At 47.8% G+C, this 15,992-nt stretch overlaps 1 protein-coding gene across 5 annotated transcripts in view; it reads left to right on the top strand.

The window, feature by feature from the left end:
• The window catches only part of NECTIN1 (nectin cell adhesion molecule 1), a 195,629-nt gene that overhangs the window by 163,173 nt on the left and 16,464 nt on the right, over positions 1-15,992 (top strand). For 2 of the 5 annotated variants that reach the window (XM_081889898.1, XM_081889901.1), the window contains exons 7-10: positions 5,400-5,547; positions 7,025-7,115; positions 7,511-7,624; positions 15,684-15,796. In XM_081889898.1, the coding sequence (XP_081746024.1) occupies positions 5,400-5,547; positions 7,025-7,115; positions 7,511-7,624; positions 15,684-15,796 (466 nt within the window). Of the gene's footprint in view, positions 1-5,399; positions 5,548-7,024; positions 7,116-7,510; positions 7,625-15,683; positions 15,873-15,992 lie in introns of all 5 variants that reach the window. The other 3 variants (XM_081889900.1, XM_081889897.1, XM_081889902.1) reach the window with 2 other exon arrangements.

Genomic DNA, 15,992 nt, shown 5'->3' with positions numbered 1-15,992 from the left:
TTTTATGTCAGCAGATGTTAGGAGGAGGATAATCTCTGTAGCGTTTCTCCACACACACACACACACACACACACCCCTTAAGACATCAGGCTTGGATGTGCTTTGTTACAAGCTACATATTCTATTCTCCTCCCTCACCCTTCCATTATTTGCAGGTGATCAGATCATTTTGCCCTCTCCCCCCCCCCCATTTTAATTTTCCCCCTCCTCTCCTGCAATTATCTTTCCCTTTCATCACCACTGGAGCTGGAAGTACAAAGTACCAATTAGCTGGTTTTCAACTTTAATTAGCTTGGAAGGTAGAGCAAATTAAATCCTTTTATCATATGTTTCAAAGCCCTTTCCCATCAAGCTGCCCCCCACCCAACGCAGCCTCCCCACCCACCCTGGTTCCACCCCCACCCCACAAATTCCCTGCCTTTGAATGTGAAGGTCATTTTCACACTCTGAGGTCAACCCCAGTCTCTGTATCCCCCCCCCACCTAACTTGGATTGGGGCCTTCCAGCTCCATGGGGGGGAGGGCGCTGGCTGAGACGTCTGTTCCCTTTTCACTGAGTCTTTACTGGCTGATTTTACAGGGGTGAGCTCTCTCAAACGATCTGCAAGGAAGAAAGATGTTCAGCACTGTGTCAAATCTTTTTGGACAGGACAGGATAAGAGGGATTCTGAATGCCACTATGCAAAGGCTGAGGTCATCTTTGTATCTGACATTGCAAAGAAGCACTGCTTAGTCCCTTATATCATAGCCCAGCCACTGAGATTTTGGGGGAGTCACTACTGGTGCCCCTACTTGGCTCAGACGCAGAGCTCCTAGCGACTAGAAGCTGTGCATTCCATGTTCTGGGTCCAAGGCTCCGGGCTAAGATTGTACAGGCATCCTCTTTGCTGAACAACGACTTTCTTGCTCCACCAGGCATTTTTAGATAATAAGAATAAGAATAAGAATAAGAATAAGAATAAGAATAAGAATAAGAATAAGAATAATAATAATAATAATAATTTATACCCCGCCCTCCCCAGCCAAGGCCGGGCTCAGGGCGGCTAACAAGCAATAATAAAAACAAGTTGAATGAATACAACTTAAAAACAGGATTAAAATACAACATTAAAACATTAAAATGCAGCCTCATCACAGGAGGAGAAAGGTAAAAGAAAGAAGGGGAGGGAATCAAATTGACTCCAAGCCAAAGGCCAGGTGGAACAACTTTGTATTACAGGCCCTGCAGAAAGAAATCAGATCCTGCAGGGCCCTGGTCTCATGAGACAGAGCATTCCACCAGGCCGGAGCCAGTGTTGAAAAAGCCCTGGCTTTGGTTGAGGCTAATCTAACTTCCTTAGGGCCCGGGACCTCTAGGGTGTTGCTATTTATGGACCTTAAGGTCCTCTGTGGGGCATACCGGGAGAGGCGGTCCCGTAGGTACGAGGGTCCTAGGTCATGGGCTCAGTTTAATTGAGGGCTGTTGTTGTTTGTTTGTTTATTTGACTTGGTGTGGTTTTTATTTATGTACTCAGTTCAATATATGCTAATGATTAACATTAGCATATTAGGATGCTAGACAGCATCCTAAAAAGCAGAGACATCACTTTGCCAACAAAGGTCTGTATAGTTAAAGCTATGGTTTTCCCAGTAGTGATGTATGGAACTGAGAGCTGGACCACAAAGAAGGCTGAGAGTCCCATAGACTGCAAGAAGATCAAACCTATCCAATCTGAAGGAAATCAGCCCTGAGTGCTCACTGGAAGGACAGATTGTGAAGCTGAGGCTCCAATACAGAGGCCACCTCATGAGAAGAGAAGACTCCCTGGAAAAGACCCTGATATTGGGAAAGATGGAGGGCACAAGGAGAAGGGGACAACAGAGGACAAGATGGTTGGACAGTGTTCTCGAAGCTACCAGCATGCGTTTGACCAAACTGTGGGAGGCAGTGGAAGACAGGAGGGCCTGGCATGCTCTGATCCATGGGGTCACGAAGAGTCAGACACCACTAAACGACTAAACAACAACAACAATGATTAAGCAGCATTTAAATGCCAAAAATAAGCAAATAACAATTGGAAATACAAATGTGACTTCGGTTTAGGTAGAAAGGCTCCTGGAATTTGGGCTGCTCCAGAATTTCAGCAGCACCCCAAAAATTACTTGAAGGGTGCTGGATTTTGCACCTTTGTTTTCATATTTATTTATGGAGTTCCTTATAATAAGATTTTTTTAATCATAGAGTGGGAAGGAGTAAGCCAGAAATCATCTGGCCGAACCCACCAATGAATGCAAAATGGCTCTGCAATGCACGATGTGGTGGTGGCACCTATGACAGGTGTCGGCTCAACTACCACCAGGGCAGATCTGTCCCACTTCCAAACAGCTCTTGCCATTAGGAAGGTTTTCCTAACGCTCAGTTGAAACCTGCTTCCACACTGCTTCTTTTCTGCTTTTCCAGTCCAGACTAGAACCAATGCAACTATCAAAGATGCACACAGGAATATAAAACGGCTAAAACAAGCCATCTGATAAACAATACAGTACAATGAAATGAAATGAAATGAAATGAGAAATGGAAATTTTAAAATGAAAGGAAGACAGAGGCAGTGGAAAATAACCCAACAATTGTCACCTGGCTATAACAGAGAGAGAGAGAGAGAGAGAGAGAGAGAGAGAGAGAGAGAGAGAGAGAGAGAGAGAGAGAGAGAGAGGGAGGGAGGGAGGGAGGGAGGGAAGGGAAACAAGGCCTCTCCATGGTCTCAGCTGAGAAACCAACAACATTTCTCTGCTCCTCTCCTTGAAATCTTAAGCTGGTTGTTACAAGAACTCTGTTACTTAAGATGAGTGATTGAGTTTGCCATTTTCCTCCTTCCTCCTCCTCTCTTTTCGTTTTGTCGTTTTCATTTTCATGTCTTCACTATAAGCTTGAGGACAGTGAATGTCACTCACTGCAATCTCTCTCTCTCTCTGTGGTTATCAACACACACCATGGATTATTTACAGCCAAGGCTTGCTCTGTTCCAGGTGTGGGGAAGCTTTGTCCCTCCAAATGTTTCTGAACTACAACTCCCATCATCCCTAGTTACTGACTGTGCTTGCTAGGGCTGATGGGAGTTGTAGTTCAGCAACATCAGGAGGGCCACAGGTTCCTCACACCTGCTGTAAGCATAAAGCAAAATGAAGTTGAGTCCAACATGTTAGACAGTCGTGTGTGTGTGTGTGTGTGTGTGTGTGTGAGAGAGAGAGAGAGAGAGAGAGAGAGAGAGAGAGAGAGAGAGAGAGAGAGAGAGAGAGAGGAGAGAGAGGGAATATGGAATGTCCCCTGTACAAGTAAAGCTTAGACTCTCTGAATGTAGAAAAGTAGGAAAGCACAGGAAAGGTTGGGCTAGAACATTTTTCCTTGCCAGATCTATTTATTGCATTTATTTATGCATTTCACTTATTTATTGAGTTTATGTCCCAATCCACCTATTTCTGAAAGGAGCTCAAAGTGGTTTATATGGTTCTCTACTTCCTCCTTTAATCCCCACAATCACCTGAGGTTGGTTAGGCTGAGAGGTAGTGGCTGACCCAAGACTACCCAATGAGTTTCATGGCCAACTGAGGACTTGAACTCTGGTCTCCCAAAGTCTTAGATGGCAGAGTTTTCTAATTCCATCCTTCTCTATCCCTTCCTTTCTTCTTTTTCTTTTCCCTATCCTTTCCTCTTTCCTCCCTATCCTTTCCCCCTCCCTCCTTCCCTCCTCATAAAATATAACCCACCTCCACTTCCAGTATGAAAATGTGCCATTTCCAATGTACCACCTCATTCTGTTGTCTGTGTGGAGCTGGCCTGAATGGGTGAACAGGATCTGCTGAAATAAAAGTGGGGAGGGGAGATGGCACTAAAGTTCTAGCTGCGTTTGGCTCATTCACACATGAAAGGCTACACCTGAGGGTGCCATCGTCAGCTGCTGAACATCCACATGCAAACTGGCCTAAGAATGGGAGTCTAACCCGGAACCAGCGGGTCCTGGGTTTTTGGTCCTGTGTCCCTCCCAACACCATCGAATCGCCTTCTACAGAAGGCACTGCCCACTGTTCCTCATCATCAAGGCATTTCCCCAACAGACCAGCAACGGCTGCAGCTCAGAAGGAACCTGTCGCTGCATGATGGAGGCCCAGCAGGATCCATTTATCACCCGGCAGGCAGCTTTATTTTTTAAAAAAGACGTGAGAGTATATCAGGGCCAGGAGAATAAAACAACTCAACAAAGACAAGCAAACACGGGAAAGATGACAGCCTGGCGAGATGAAGATGTACAACTGGTGGGATCACAGGAAGGTAGAGGCGGTATTTGTGTGTGGGGGGGGTGCACATCTGCTTGCTGGGGAACCAGCTAAAGAAGCACCTTTCCTGAGCAGGTATAAACTGACTCAATATGGGTCAGTTTCTAGGTTGCGTATTGGGCTGAGACTCACAGCCAATACTGATTTTCTGCTGCAAAGAGGTAGGGAGAGGGGTGCAATTTGCACAGGGTGAAACAATGGGTTGGCACTTCTGCCTCCACCCATTCCAAGCCACTTTGCGCTCTTATTTATTTATCACTTATTTATTTAGAACATGTGTTGTTGTTGTTTACCCACCCTCCACTTTAAGGTCCCGGGGCAGGCTACAACAATTCAAATACAATATTTAAAACAATTCAAAACAACTTTCGATCACAGAAATAAGGTGGGTCCTAAAAATATTCAGTGTGTGTGTGTGTGTGTGTGTGTGTTACATACCATGCCAATCTCTAAGCAGGGAGAGCCTCCAGAGGTTCCTGCACTTACCTAGGTTTAAATTCCTTGGAATGAAGCTCAGATGGTATCTTTATGATATATGGCTTTATTTATGCATATATACAACCTGAGCATAGGAATCAAGGGCTCGGAGTATTAACACTCCCGTAGATATTGCTCCCCCTTTTTAAAATTTATTTGTTCACATGTCTCACAGCATTTATATACCATTTAATCGAAGTCAACTTTGCTATGAGAATTAAAATTCAATCAGACAAGAGTCATAGGAGCAGACAAAGCTGCCTTATATCGAGCCACACCATCCAGCTTAGTACTACCTGCACTGACCGGCAGCAGCTCTTCAGGGTTTCAGGCAGGGGATGTTCCCAGAGCTACCTGGAGATACCAGGGATTGGATGGGGGGGATCTTCTGCTTGCAGAACTGATGCTCTGCCAGTGAGCTGCAACCCTTCCCTTTGTTGCCCATCAAGGGAGTAAATGGTGTGATAAGGGCCTACCATGCAGAGCTGATGTAAGGGTAATACTCCACATTTGGTTTTTTTGCAGGCTTGGAACAGTTCTGCAAATGAGAAATGATAGAATGCTGCTTATATGATCTTAGTGCCTAAGACTACTTTTTCCTATTCATTACAGATAAGCCATTGCCCCGAGGGATACCAGGAGGCATTTTTGGAATCCTGGGCGTCGTTGCTGCTGCTGCCCTCATTATCAGCGTGGCTGTGACTGTCTTCATTGTCTACAGGCGACAGCAAAAGGGCCGCTCTGACACCGACAATGATCTGTGAGTACCACACGCCCACCACAACCCCATAGCTGTTCTCCCAAGAAGGAGAAGGAGGAGGATCAACTTTGAGATTGCATGGGCCAATAAAAGGATAGGGCACCAATTGTGGAAGATGCTATTGCATGGGCATTCCCTGGATTGAGGAACCATGTTATGCACCTCTAATAGTAGGAAAGAGCTGTCCGTGGTGCTGATCTTCCATGACACAGCTCAAGAGCAATCTGAGGCCCCCATCAATGGGATGCAATGAGATCAGATACATCCAATGGAAATCTAATGTAGAGGGTTCACTTTTGCCCTCTCTGGACCACCCTTTCTGCCCATTTAATTTCAACTCTAAGAGGCAAATAGCTTTAGCAAGTCCCTGTCCTGGGCTTGCAAGCCTTCATCTCATTGCTTCCCCTTTTAACGGGACCATTTTCTTAGTACTGGTAAAGAAAATATTCTTTCTTCAGAGGGCATTTGAACATACCTCCCTCTCTCCTCTGCCTTGCCTGCAGCTTCTCAAAGCATCCCTGGAGATGAATAGGGTTTCTAGGGAAAATGTTATTGTGCCAGGACAATGCATGGCCTGTCCATTTTTGTAAATGCATCTCACTCCCCACTTGAGCCCATTCCTGTATGCCAGTTATGCACCAAAGGCACATCAGCCTTGACTCACTCTGTACGTGGAGCCAGTTTCATTGTGGAGACTCTGGGATTGCTTAATAATATTGTAAGTGGGGGAAACCTACATCAGCCACCACCGTGCTCACTCCTTGAGAGAAGCTCTTTGCTCCTCTGTTGAGAACTGAAGTGGGAGAGATCCAGTCCTGGCATCCAGTGAAATATGGGCATGTCTAAGGGTGTGTATTCAATTTGGGAGAGGCTGATCCAATGCAAACAAAGAACTCAGCAGGAGAGGAGAAGATGGTAGATTTCTGCAAGGATATTTACAGAGACCTTTCACGAGCATCATAGGAGGTATCAGTGAGCACACTGGCACCCAAAAGCACCACATTAGTGACTCTGCTATAAGATGAAGGCTAGGTAAAGGTAAAGGGACCCCTGACCATTAGGTCCAGTCATGACCGACTCTGGGGTTGCGGCACCCATCTTGCTTTATTGGCCAAGGGAGCCGGCGTACAGCTTCCAGGTCATGTGGCCAGCATGACTAAGCCACTTCTGGTGAACCAGAGCAGCACACAGAAATGCCGTTTACCTTTCCGCCGGAGCAGTACCTATTTATCTACTTGCATTTTGACATGCTTTCAAACTGCTAGGTTGGCAGGAGCAGGGACCGAGCAACAGGAGCTCACCCCGTCGTGGGGATTCAAACCGCCAACCTCCTGATCGGCAAGTCCTAGGCTCTTTGGTTTAACCCACAGTGCCACCCGCGTCCGTAAGATGAAGGCTGGAACCTCACAAAATAGGCTTTCTGGGATGTTCCTGTGCCCTGCATTGTGTCTATGGCTGACATTTTCTCTTCCTGCAGGATTGACCTTCCCCCCTCCCACAAACCTGCTCCCCCACCTCCCAAGCGGAAGCAGGAGATGAAAAGCCACCTAACAGCAGAGGATATCCAGGTACCTTCCCCCGTTGCTGACCATCCTCACCTGAAGCAGAACGAAGCATGGTTTCTCCAGCCACTGGTCAGAGTTGCTCTGCCCAGCCTATCTGGGGAAGCCTTTTGGTGGGGAGTCCATTTGATAGGATGGATGTGATGAGGTAGGATGGTGAGGTAGGATGTGGTGAGGTAGCCATTTCCATAGTTCCTTCAAGGGATACTCTAATTCAATCTGCAAATTTGGCAAAGAAAAGAAAAGGGGTGGAATGAAATAGAATTAAGGAGGAAAGGGAGTTGGAGAGAGAGGGAAAGAAGATAATTCTAATAGGCAAATAATACGGGTGGTCTACTGATAATATTTGTGAAGAGTTGCTAATCTGCTCTCTTGAATTTTACTCACTCCACCAACCACAGGTAGTGCACTTGGACAACATGAAGGAGCCAGAGGAAGAGATCCAGAAGTTGCCACCACAACCCCCCTACTATGACATGGCAGCCACCGAGCCAACCCCTCACTCTGACAAGATGGTAAGGATGGGGGCCACTGCCTGCCCATAATCTGGACCTTTCCATGGATCAGGGATGGGGATCCTGCATTCCTCCAGGAACAGCTAGACAACAACACCCATTCTCCTTGACCATTGGTCATACTGGTTGGGGCCAATGGGAGTTGGAGTCTGACAACATCTGGTGTGCCACAGGTGTCTCCGTTCCTGATTCAAGAGGAGGCCTTCCTTGCTCACAGGAGGGATGTCTCGTCTAAACATATCAGAGATGGGGAACAGGATGCTGGACTCCCAACTCCCATAGTCCCTGACCATTGACCATGTTGGCTGCGGCTGATGGGAGTTGGAGTCCAAAATTAATTGGAGGGCAACTGGTGCCCCATTCCTGACATACAACTTAAGCACCCTGGTAGTCAGCTGGTGGTCCAGTCTGACTCCCTCAGCTATTAGGTCTCTCCCACCCACTCATCCCCAAAAGGTAACTTCCCATCAAGAACCCCTTGTTGCATCATGATTCCTTTTCTGGGCGAGAAGCAAAAAACCACAGGTGTTTCTTTGTATGATCTTAAGCCTGTCACTCATAGCAAGCAATGGCTGTTGTGGTACATCCTGCGAGCACTTCTCCAACTCTGTGAAATGGGAATTGAGAACCATTTCAGGGCCTGGGTGGATTGCCAGGGTATCAGCTTGGGAGAAAATGGTGATGGTGCAATATGAAAGGAGAACAGTAGCCTCTTTGGGATGCTGGGCTATGCCATGGGACCAGATGAGAAAGGGGGAGAGGGCAGGTCTTGGTCCAGAGTCAACGGCTTCTGCTCTTTGCTGTTGGTTCTGGTTGCATCCCTCTTGCAGGATTCAGACTGTTGAGGAGGCCAGCTTGAAAGCAACAATGATTCAGGGGGCCTGTGTGCAGGTCCCCAAGGGGGAGCTTTGCCTGTGGGGAAGCATAGGGCTTCCCACCAGCCAGCGTGCCCGAGACTGGGAAGACATCCACACAGAGCATGGAGAGAGGGGGCGGGAGGGCAGGCGGATGCCATGGCAGATGGGTGATCTGCCAGCGGAGCGTGCTGGTGCTTGACTGCTAAATGAGGACAGCACTTTTTTTCCTGAAAGCCCTTGTATTGTATGAATCTGTTTCAGCTGCAGGCAGGAAGACGGTAAATGCAAAGCAGGAGCGACAGCAGGGAGATTAGTGGGGGGTCACCGAAGGCGAAGCGAGTTGAGTGGAGAGGCAGGCGAGAGGCCACTTCGGAGGAGGGAGAGGAATACAGAACAGGAGGGGGAAGGTGGCTTTTTCTCCCTAGCCCATGATGGGCTTGCAACACCCATATGCAAGGGAGACAGCCGCTCGGCGCTTCCCAAAGCTGCACATTCAAAGCCTTAGACCAGCCCAGGTGGGCCCCTTGAGGAAGGTGATGGAGGTGACGGTTCACCCCAAACTGTGTCATTCTGGCTGCTTTGCAGGTGATCCAGAGCCACAGATCAGAGGGTAGCCAATGTGGTGCCCTCCAGATGTTATTAGAACGCAACTCCCCCCATCATTGGACATGGTGGCAGGGGCTAATGGGAGTTGGAGTCTTCAAGGTGGCACATGGACTACCCCTGCCCTAGACAACAAGCTTCAAATGGTGCAGGGAGGGCACCGATTCACATCCCAAACAACAGTGTGCACCATGCAGATCATCGTGTGACTTGGTACATGAGGAGAGCAAAGAGCTGGGCTTTAAAGAGTCCTGCTGGTTCAAACCAACGACCCATTTGCAACCTGCTTCCTAGCTTCACCAACCAGATTCTGTTGGGAAGCAGAGCAAGATGATGATTCTCTATTGTTTCAATGCTAATGTTTCTTATTTGTGGGTACGCTGCTTCTGACCCTGGAGCTTCTGTACCGTCATTCCAGCTATCAGCTTCTGGCAAATCACTCCTCCTGTATTCATTTGGGTCATCCTCTGTAAAGCCATCTCAGCTCACAGCCAGTGCTGCATCATGTGGCAGTGAGTTCTGTAAGCTACCTGCGCCTTTGGTGAAGAATCGCTTTGTTTTGTCAGTCCCAACCTGCTGCCCATCAGATTCATGGGATGACCCTGAGTTCTAGTGTTGTGAGTCTTCTTTTATTGCTATTGATTCTTTTCTTACTGACGATAATTTTAGAAACCTCCATCCTGTCTTCCCTTCCTCATCTTTTTTGGCTAAACGTAAAAATCTCAAATAACTTTCCTTGTCCTTTACTGCACTTTCTCTACCTTTATGATATTTCATAAGGAAACTGGCTGGGGACCAGTTTACTTGCAGTATTGCTTTACCCCACAGATACCCACTCAACCGCTTCAATCTGCAGATTTGGCACTGTTGCAAGTGCCACATAATATCTGTTCCGCAGTTGTAATAAATCGATCGTTTAGTGTGGCAGCTCCCTGCTTGTTAAATGGTAAATGTACCCCTGCCCGCACGGGCCAGTCTTGACAGACTCTGGGGTTGTGCGCCCATCTCACTTAAGAGGCCAGGGGCCAGCGCTGTCCGGAGACACTTCCGGGTCACGTGGCCTGCGTGACAAAGCTGCATCTGGCGAGCCAGAGCCGCACACGGAAACACCGTTTACTTTCCCGCTGGTAAGCGGTCCCTATTTATCTACTTGCACCCGGAGGTGCTTTCGAACTGCTAGGTTGGCAGGCGTTGGGACCGAGCAGCGGGAGCGCACCCCGCCGCAGGGATTCGAACCACCGACCTTTCGATCGGCAAGTCCTAGGCGCTGAGGCTTTAACCCACAGCGCCACCCTGCTTGTTAGGACACCCCATATTCATCTCACGGAGCTACAGTTCCCAGAACTCCCTGGAAAAAGGGATTGATTGTTACACCAGCCTGAGAATTTTAGCTCTGGGGGGAGAATAGACGGTCACCTGGTAACTTTCAGCGACCTTAGAAAACTACAGTTCCAAGAATTCCCCAGGAGAAAGCCAGAACTGTTTAAAGTCATATCACAGGCACTGTGTGGTGTGAACATGGCCCGAGATTCCTGCACCACCCTCAGATTCTGAAATTGGACTCACTTCTGTGCCTTGTGTCTGCCCTGCTCAGGCTGATGACCCTGGACATTAATGCCGGTTGCTGTTTGATGTTGTGGTCAGTTTGCCAGCTGGCTCCTTTCCTAGCAGACTCCTAAATCAGCAGGTCCTCTGAGTTGGCAGAACAGTCCCAGAGGCATGTGGCCTCCCTAGTCCCTGCCAGGCAGGGCTGTTCTAGAGTCAGGCCAGGGACTCTGAGAAAAGCAGATAAAGCACAATGGCAGCATTAGTATGGAGGCAACAGGTGCCTGCGCATTATGCGGTGATGCAGGCAGTGCTGCCACCTCCCCATATCTCCTGGGACATAACAATGGATTTCACCAAATGGAATAAAAGTGCATGGCAGCACTAGCAACTCAAGATGCTGATCTTTGAACAGATCAGATCCTTGGTCTGTTTAAGCCAGTTTTGTCCACTATAACTCCCAAAGTCTCAGGAAGAGGCATTTCTTTTGGGGGGTGCACAAAATGCACATTGAACATGCCATCTGCAAGAGGGAGGAGCAGCAGACATGGGGGGAAGCTCAAATTTTGTAGAAGTGGGGAGGGGAAGCGTAAAAGGAGGATAATCCCCCAAAGGGTCCAGTGAGGACTGAGCATGCTCAGTTGGTGAATGTCGACTGATTGCTAGGGCTTAGGGAATTGGAAATCAATGAAGCGGGGAAAGGAGTAACCTGGAAGAGGGTATGGCTGGCTGACTGGCTGGCGGGAACTAAACAAGAACACACTATGCTGCAATATTTTGTTGCAGGCCCCTGTTGTATCAGTTTAAATCCAAGCACTGAAAACAAGCCCAAAGGCTACACTCCTTGACTGACTGAGGTACAACAAGCCTCAGAATGGAACTGGGTCAACCCCATCACCGCAATCAGCACAAAGAGGTCAACTGTAAATTGGTTTTCTCTGATTGTGTTCCATTGCAATTGGGGTCAGCCTTTCCACCTGGTCTTTGGTACGGCCTGTGTAAAATCAGTTGGAGGGTTGTGGGCATCATATTCTGAACAAGGCCATCCCAAACAAGTTTTCTTAAATAATCCCCCCCCTGCCCACCTTGCCTTATCATATACTTAGCGGCATGGCCCTAGCTTGTTACATGATTGCCACTGGACCATTTGTGGTGCTGTAGTTTATTTCTTAAAACTATATCACACCTTTCCTTCCTTGGGAGACCAGAGTGGCAAACACATCAAAATAAATTTCTAAAAACAGTTTAAAACATTCTGAAAACTTCTTTGCAACTGATTCAGGGAAGGCCCATCCCATTTTGCCACCTGAAGTAAAATGGGATTGTTGCCTCCTGCCCCCAACCCCCATGGCCCACCAAGGCTTTCACCACTGGGCAGGCATTCTGCAAAATATTGCCATTCCACTTCTCTACCCAGGGGCAGGGAAGCCGAGCAGCAACATTTTGTTTGGCAATATATGAACTCAGCATGAGAGGAAGCAATCAGTGGGCTTTTCTCTTTGTGCTACTTCACATCTTCCAGAGAGAGGGAGAGAGTTGTAGGGATGGCTGATCATACATGAAGTTCCCTGAGGACTGAAAACAGTGTGGAAGTAATGCTAAGGAAGGGACGCCCTTCACTTTCCCAAAAACGAATACTGCAGTGCCGCCTCATTTAAATTTGATTTCGTCCAAGAATGTGTGAATGCACACCTGTCCCTTTGGTTGATGGTGGTGCAGAGCTGGAAACTTGTTTGGGTTTGGAGGTTGGAGGTGGTGACAAAATGGGGAGGGGAAGTGGTAGAGAGAGGGGAACCTAGAAGGACTATCAGGGAAGAAGAATAAGTGGGATGGAGGGAAGAAAGAGATGAAGCTTCCACGGTAGAAATGAGCAATGATCTAATCTTAAAATTCTGATCAGGGGGAAGAAAATTATAATGAACGGAGAGTGTCCTTTGACATATGTCCTTTTCCCTATATTGTGACATAGTTTTCCATTTTTAAAAATGCATACAGAAAAAGAATGTAGGTAATGGAAAAGAATGTACGAAATTGCTGTACATTGGAGAAAATTGCTTTAGAAAAATGTGTATGATACACCAGTATGGAACTGTGTATATTAGAGTGAAATGCACACAAAAATGGAGACAGATTTTCCACAGGAATACTGCTTAAAAAATATAAATCACAAACTTGTGCAGAAGTGGCTATAACTAATTTTAAGATTAGGAGAACAGGAAACAGGGAGGGACCGAAACTGACATTTTTGTCCAACTTTTATGTTCTTCCAGAATCAGGGTGGTTGCAGGGACTAGTTGCAAATTTCCATTACATCTAATTTGTCATTCCAGACCCTGCCCCCCAGCTAGACCCTGCCCCCAAACTCTCTCATTCTGATTAGAAAACGAGGATGGATGATGAATCTGGTTCTCTTACAGAGACAGGTCCTTGCAAGTCAGTCCTCAGACCCTGGGCATGCTCAGCAATATATTTTCCTTCCGAGCTGCTTCAGGATGGCAGGTTATTATGGTCTGTCCTCCTCTATTCTCTTCTCCCCCATGCTCTTCCTCCAGGGGGTACTCTTTTTGTTGTTAAAAAGTGTGGCACTTACTGTAGCAACTTCACGGTGAGAACCAGTGCCTATTTTTCTAGAAAAAAAGCGCTGCCCCCTCCCATACAGTTTTTTCCTCCTCTTGAGGCTCCTAGTGCTGATGTCAATGGGTGATGTCTTTTTATCTACTTGTATGCTGAAGATCTGCAGGTAACCAGAAGAGAAAGGAGCTGAAGATGTGAGTGTTTTGTAATCTCACAGAGCCAAACTCAATGTAACCCTGGCAAGAGCTGTGTGCCCAGGCTGGATTGCTGTTGAATCCTTACCAAGTGGAGGACAGTAAAGGTGGTGGGAGCTACAGACCTTTCTCCCCCCCCACCACCACCACCTTTTATTTAAAAGAAGCAGCACAATCCAAAGTGGACCCAGGAAACACCTACAATCCAGCCATTGAGAGCCTCTTACTTGCCAAATTCAGAGTTGACCACAGCCCTATGTAGACGTCCTGGCAGAAAATGGCTGCTGTGCACATTACCTGTCACAACCAGGGTTTCCAAACTCTGGTGCTTTTCTTCTGATTCACCACAGTGGTGCCTTAAAAACATCTTCTTGACGTGAGGAAAACTCAACAGGTACAGTTTTGGACCACTGCTGCACATATACGCAGGGGAAATCTTCCCCTGTTGAATTTCTTCTTCTCGGGGACTAAGAAATATATGGCGATGGGGAAGATGGGAATATGGACAGGAGCGTGCTATTTAATCTCTCATCAGCAAAGGCATCTGAGTGCCTGCCATGTTAACAGAGAGCCAAGTCCGGGATATGGTACTCTGAGGCAGTCAGAGGCAATTACTCAGGAAATCAGCCCTTGTAACAACAGGCTCTAAAGTGCTTGTTATGGAGCCATAAACCTCTTTGAGTGGCTTCCCCACAGCTGGTAAATGGCTGTGAACCATTTCAGGAGGGGTGGGAGGTGCCTTGGAATGAAGCACCTTTTGCATAATATCTGTGACAAGGCAGTGCTTCATGTGGAGGGAAAAAGCTGAGAGATCATTATTGGGGGTTTGGGGGGGTAATAATGGGGAGGTTCATTAAGAGACTCCCCACCCCAATCTGAAGACTTGGCTGTATCAACAATGCTGCTTCAACTGTTAATTTCCCAGTCCTTAAAGTTGGAGAGGAAGCGGGTCCTCTGCTAACAGTCCCTCCCTTTGTATGTTAATAATAATAATAAAACCCACCTGGTCAAGCACAGATTCAAGATGCTGCCATGTTTTCATGGCTTTAGAATGGCGTGTTTGATGTCACGGGTGTCCAAAGAGAAGGCTAGTCTTGGATTTGGGAGTCCTGGGGGCCCAGGTCTTTGAGTATATTCCACACCACAGGTTTACACTGGTTCAAGAGTCCTCCCATCTTTCCAGGGGGATTCTGGGAGCTGTAGTTCTTCTTTGTAGGGGTCCACCCGCCCTTTGAAGGCCAGTGAGCGCCTTTGGGGTTTTCAAAAGTGCTGTGTGTGGCAGCTGCTAAAATGGCTGCTGCGATGGAATGTGTGGCTTGACACAAAATGGCTGCCACATCTGAAAGAGCAGAATGAGAGACAGGTCCTTTTGCAGGCACCCTAGAGGATACTGTTGGGCACATTGGTATAGATATAAGGTGGGGGATTTAAAGGTGATCTCCCTCCCCACTTGAAATCTGACAGAGGACATCTGCTATACAGAGCTGCAGCTAGGTGATCTTGCGCCCCTGGCAGAACCGTCCAGATTGAGCCCCCTAGCAACAGACAAATTAACTCTTCTTTCCGCCTCCCCTCCCCTCCCCCCACCCCCACCAAGGCCCTGAGGGTGAAAATGGTGCCCTAGCAGTGCTGGGACCATGCTGGAAGCAGCCCAGAGCCTCCTGCAGCACTGGGGCACCAGTTTCAGGAAAAGCACCGACTTTGATTTTGTGCCCCCCTCTCGCCTGCACCCCTGGCGGCGACCCACTTTGCCACCCCCTAGCTATGGACCTGCTACTATACAGTTCTCCTGATGGTGGTCTTGAATCATAGCAGCTGACTCTGAAGGGTTGTTGTTGCAGGGAAGAAACCAGTAAAGATGGCAAATTGAAATATGCTACACAATTGTTAATGTGGAGCAGGCAAGCATTCAGGTCCTCAATGCGATGTACGATGCCGGTTTTTTTACTGTTCATTTTAAACCTTTTTTTATCTCTTCCCCACTGTCATTCTTTATTTTCTGCCTCACTTTGTCTTCCTGCCCCACACATGACCCACCCCATACCTCTGTTTCTTCCTTCCGTCCTGTTTCTTTCTTGGCACGATCCCATTGGTTGTGTGTTTTCGTCCATGTGCATTTGTGTGCGTGCATCTTTCTCTCTCTCTCCTCCACGCCTCTCTGCCTTCGTGTCTCTTCCTCACACAACACACTTTCCTCCGATGTCGTCACCTTGTTCCCTTCCTGTCCTCCAACGCCGCCACCACCCTCTTCCACGTCTCCATGCCTCACTGCTCTCTCGTCTCCAGAACTCTGGCAACAGCAAGGACTCCGACGTCCAATACGCAGAGTTGGACACCTCCGCTCTGGCGACGTCACCCAGCCCCAGGACTTCGATCCATGCTGGCGGAGACCTTGTCGAGTACGCAACCATCCAGGCTAACTTATGCTAGCGCATGACACTGTAGGCCTTTCCCCCCTCAGATTCTGGCCTCAAGGTACACAAAAGCAAAGCACCGTTTTTTTCCTGTCCTTCCTCTCTCGGTTGATTTCTGGCTTCATGTCTGTCTCTTTCCTCCTCCTCCCCCCCCTTTTGTGGAATGGCTTCCCCACTCCCC

This window comes from Podarcis melisellensis (genome assembly GCF_964234715.1).
Source record: "Podarcis melisellensis genome assembly, chromosome: 15".
Lineage (NCBI taxonomy): Eukaryota > Metazoa > Chordata > Lepidosauria > Squamata > Lacertidae > Podarcis > Podarcis melisellensis.
This window is presented reverse-complemented; position numbering and strand designations above follow the sequence as displayed.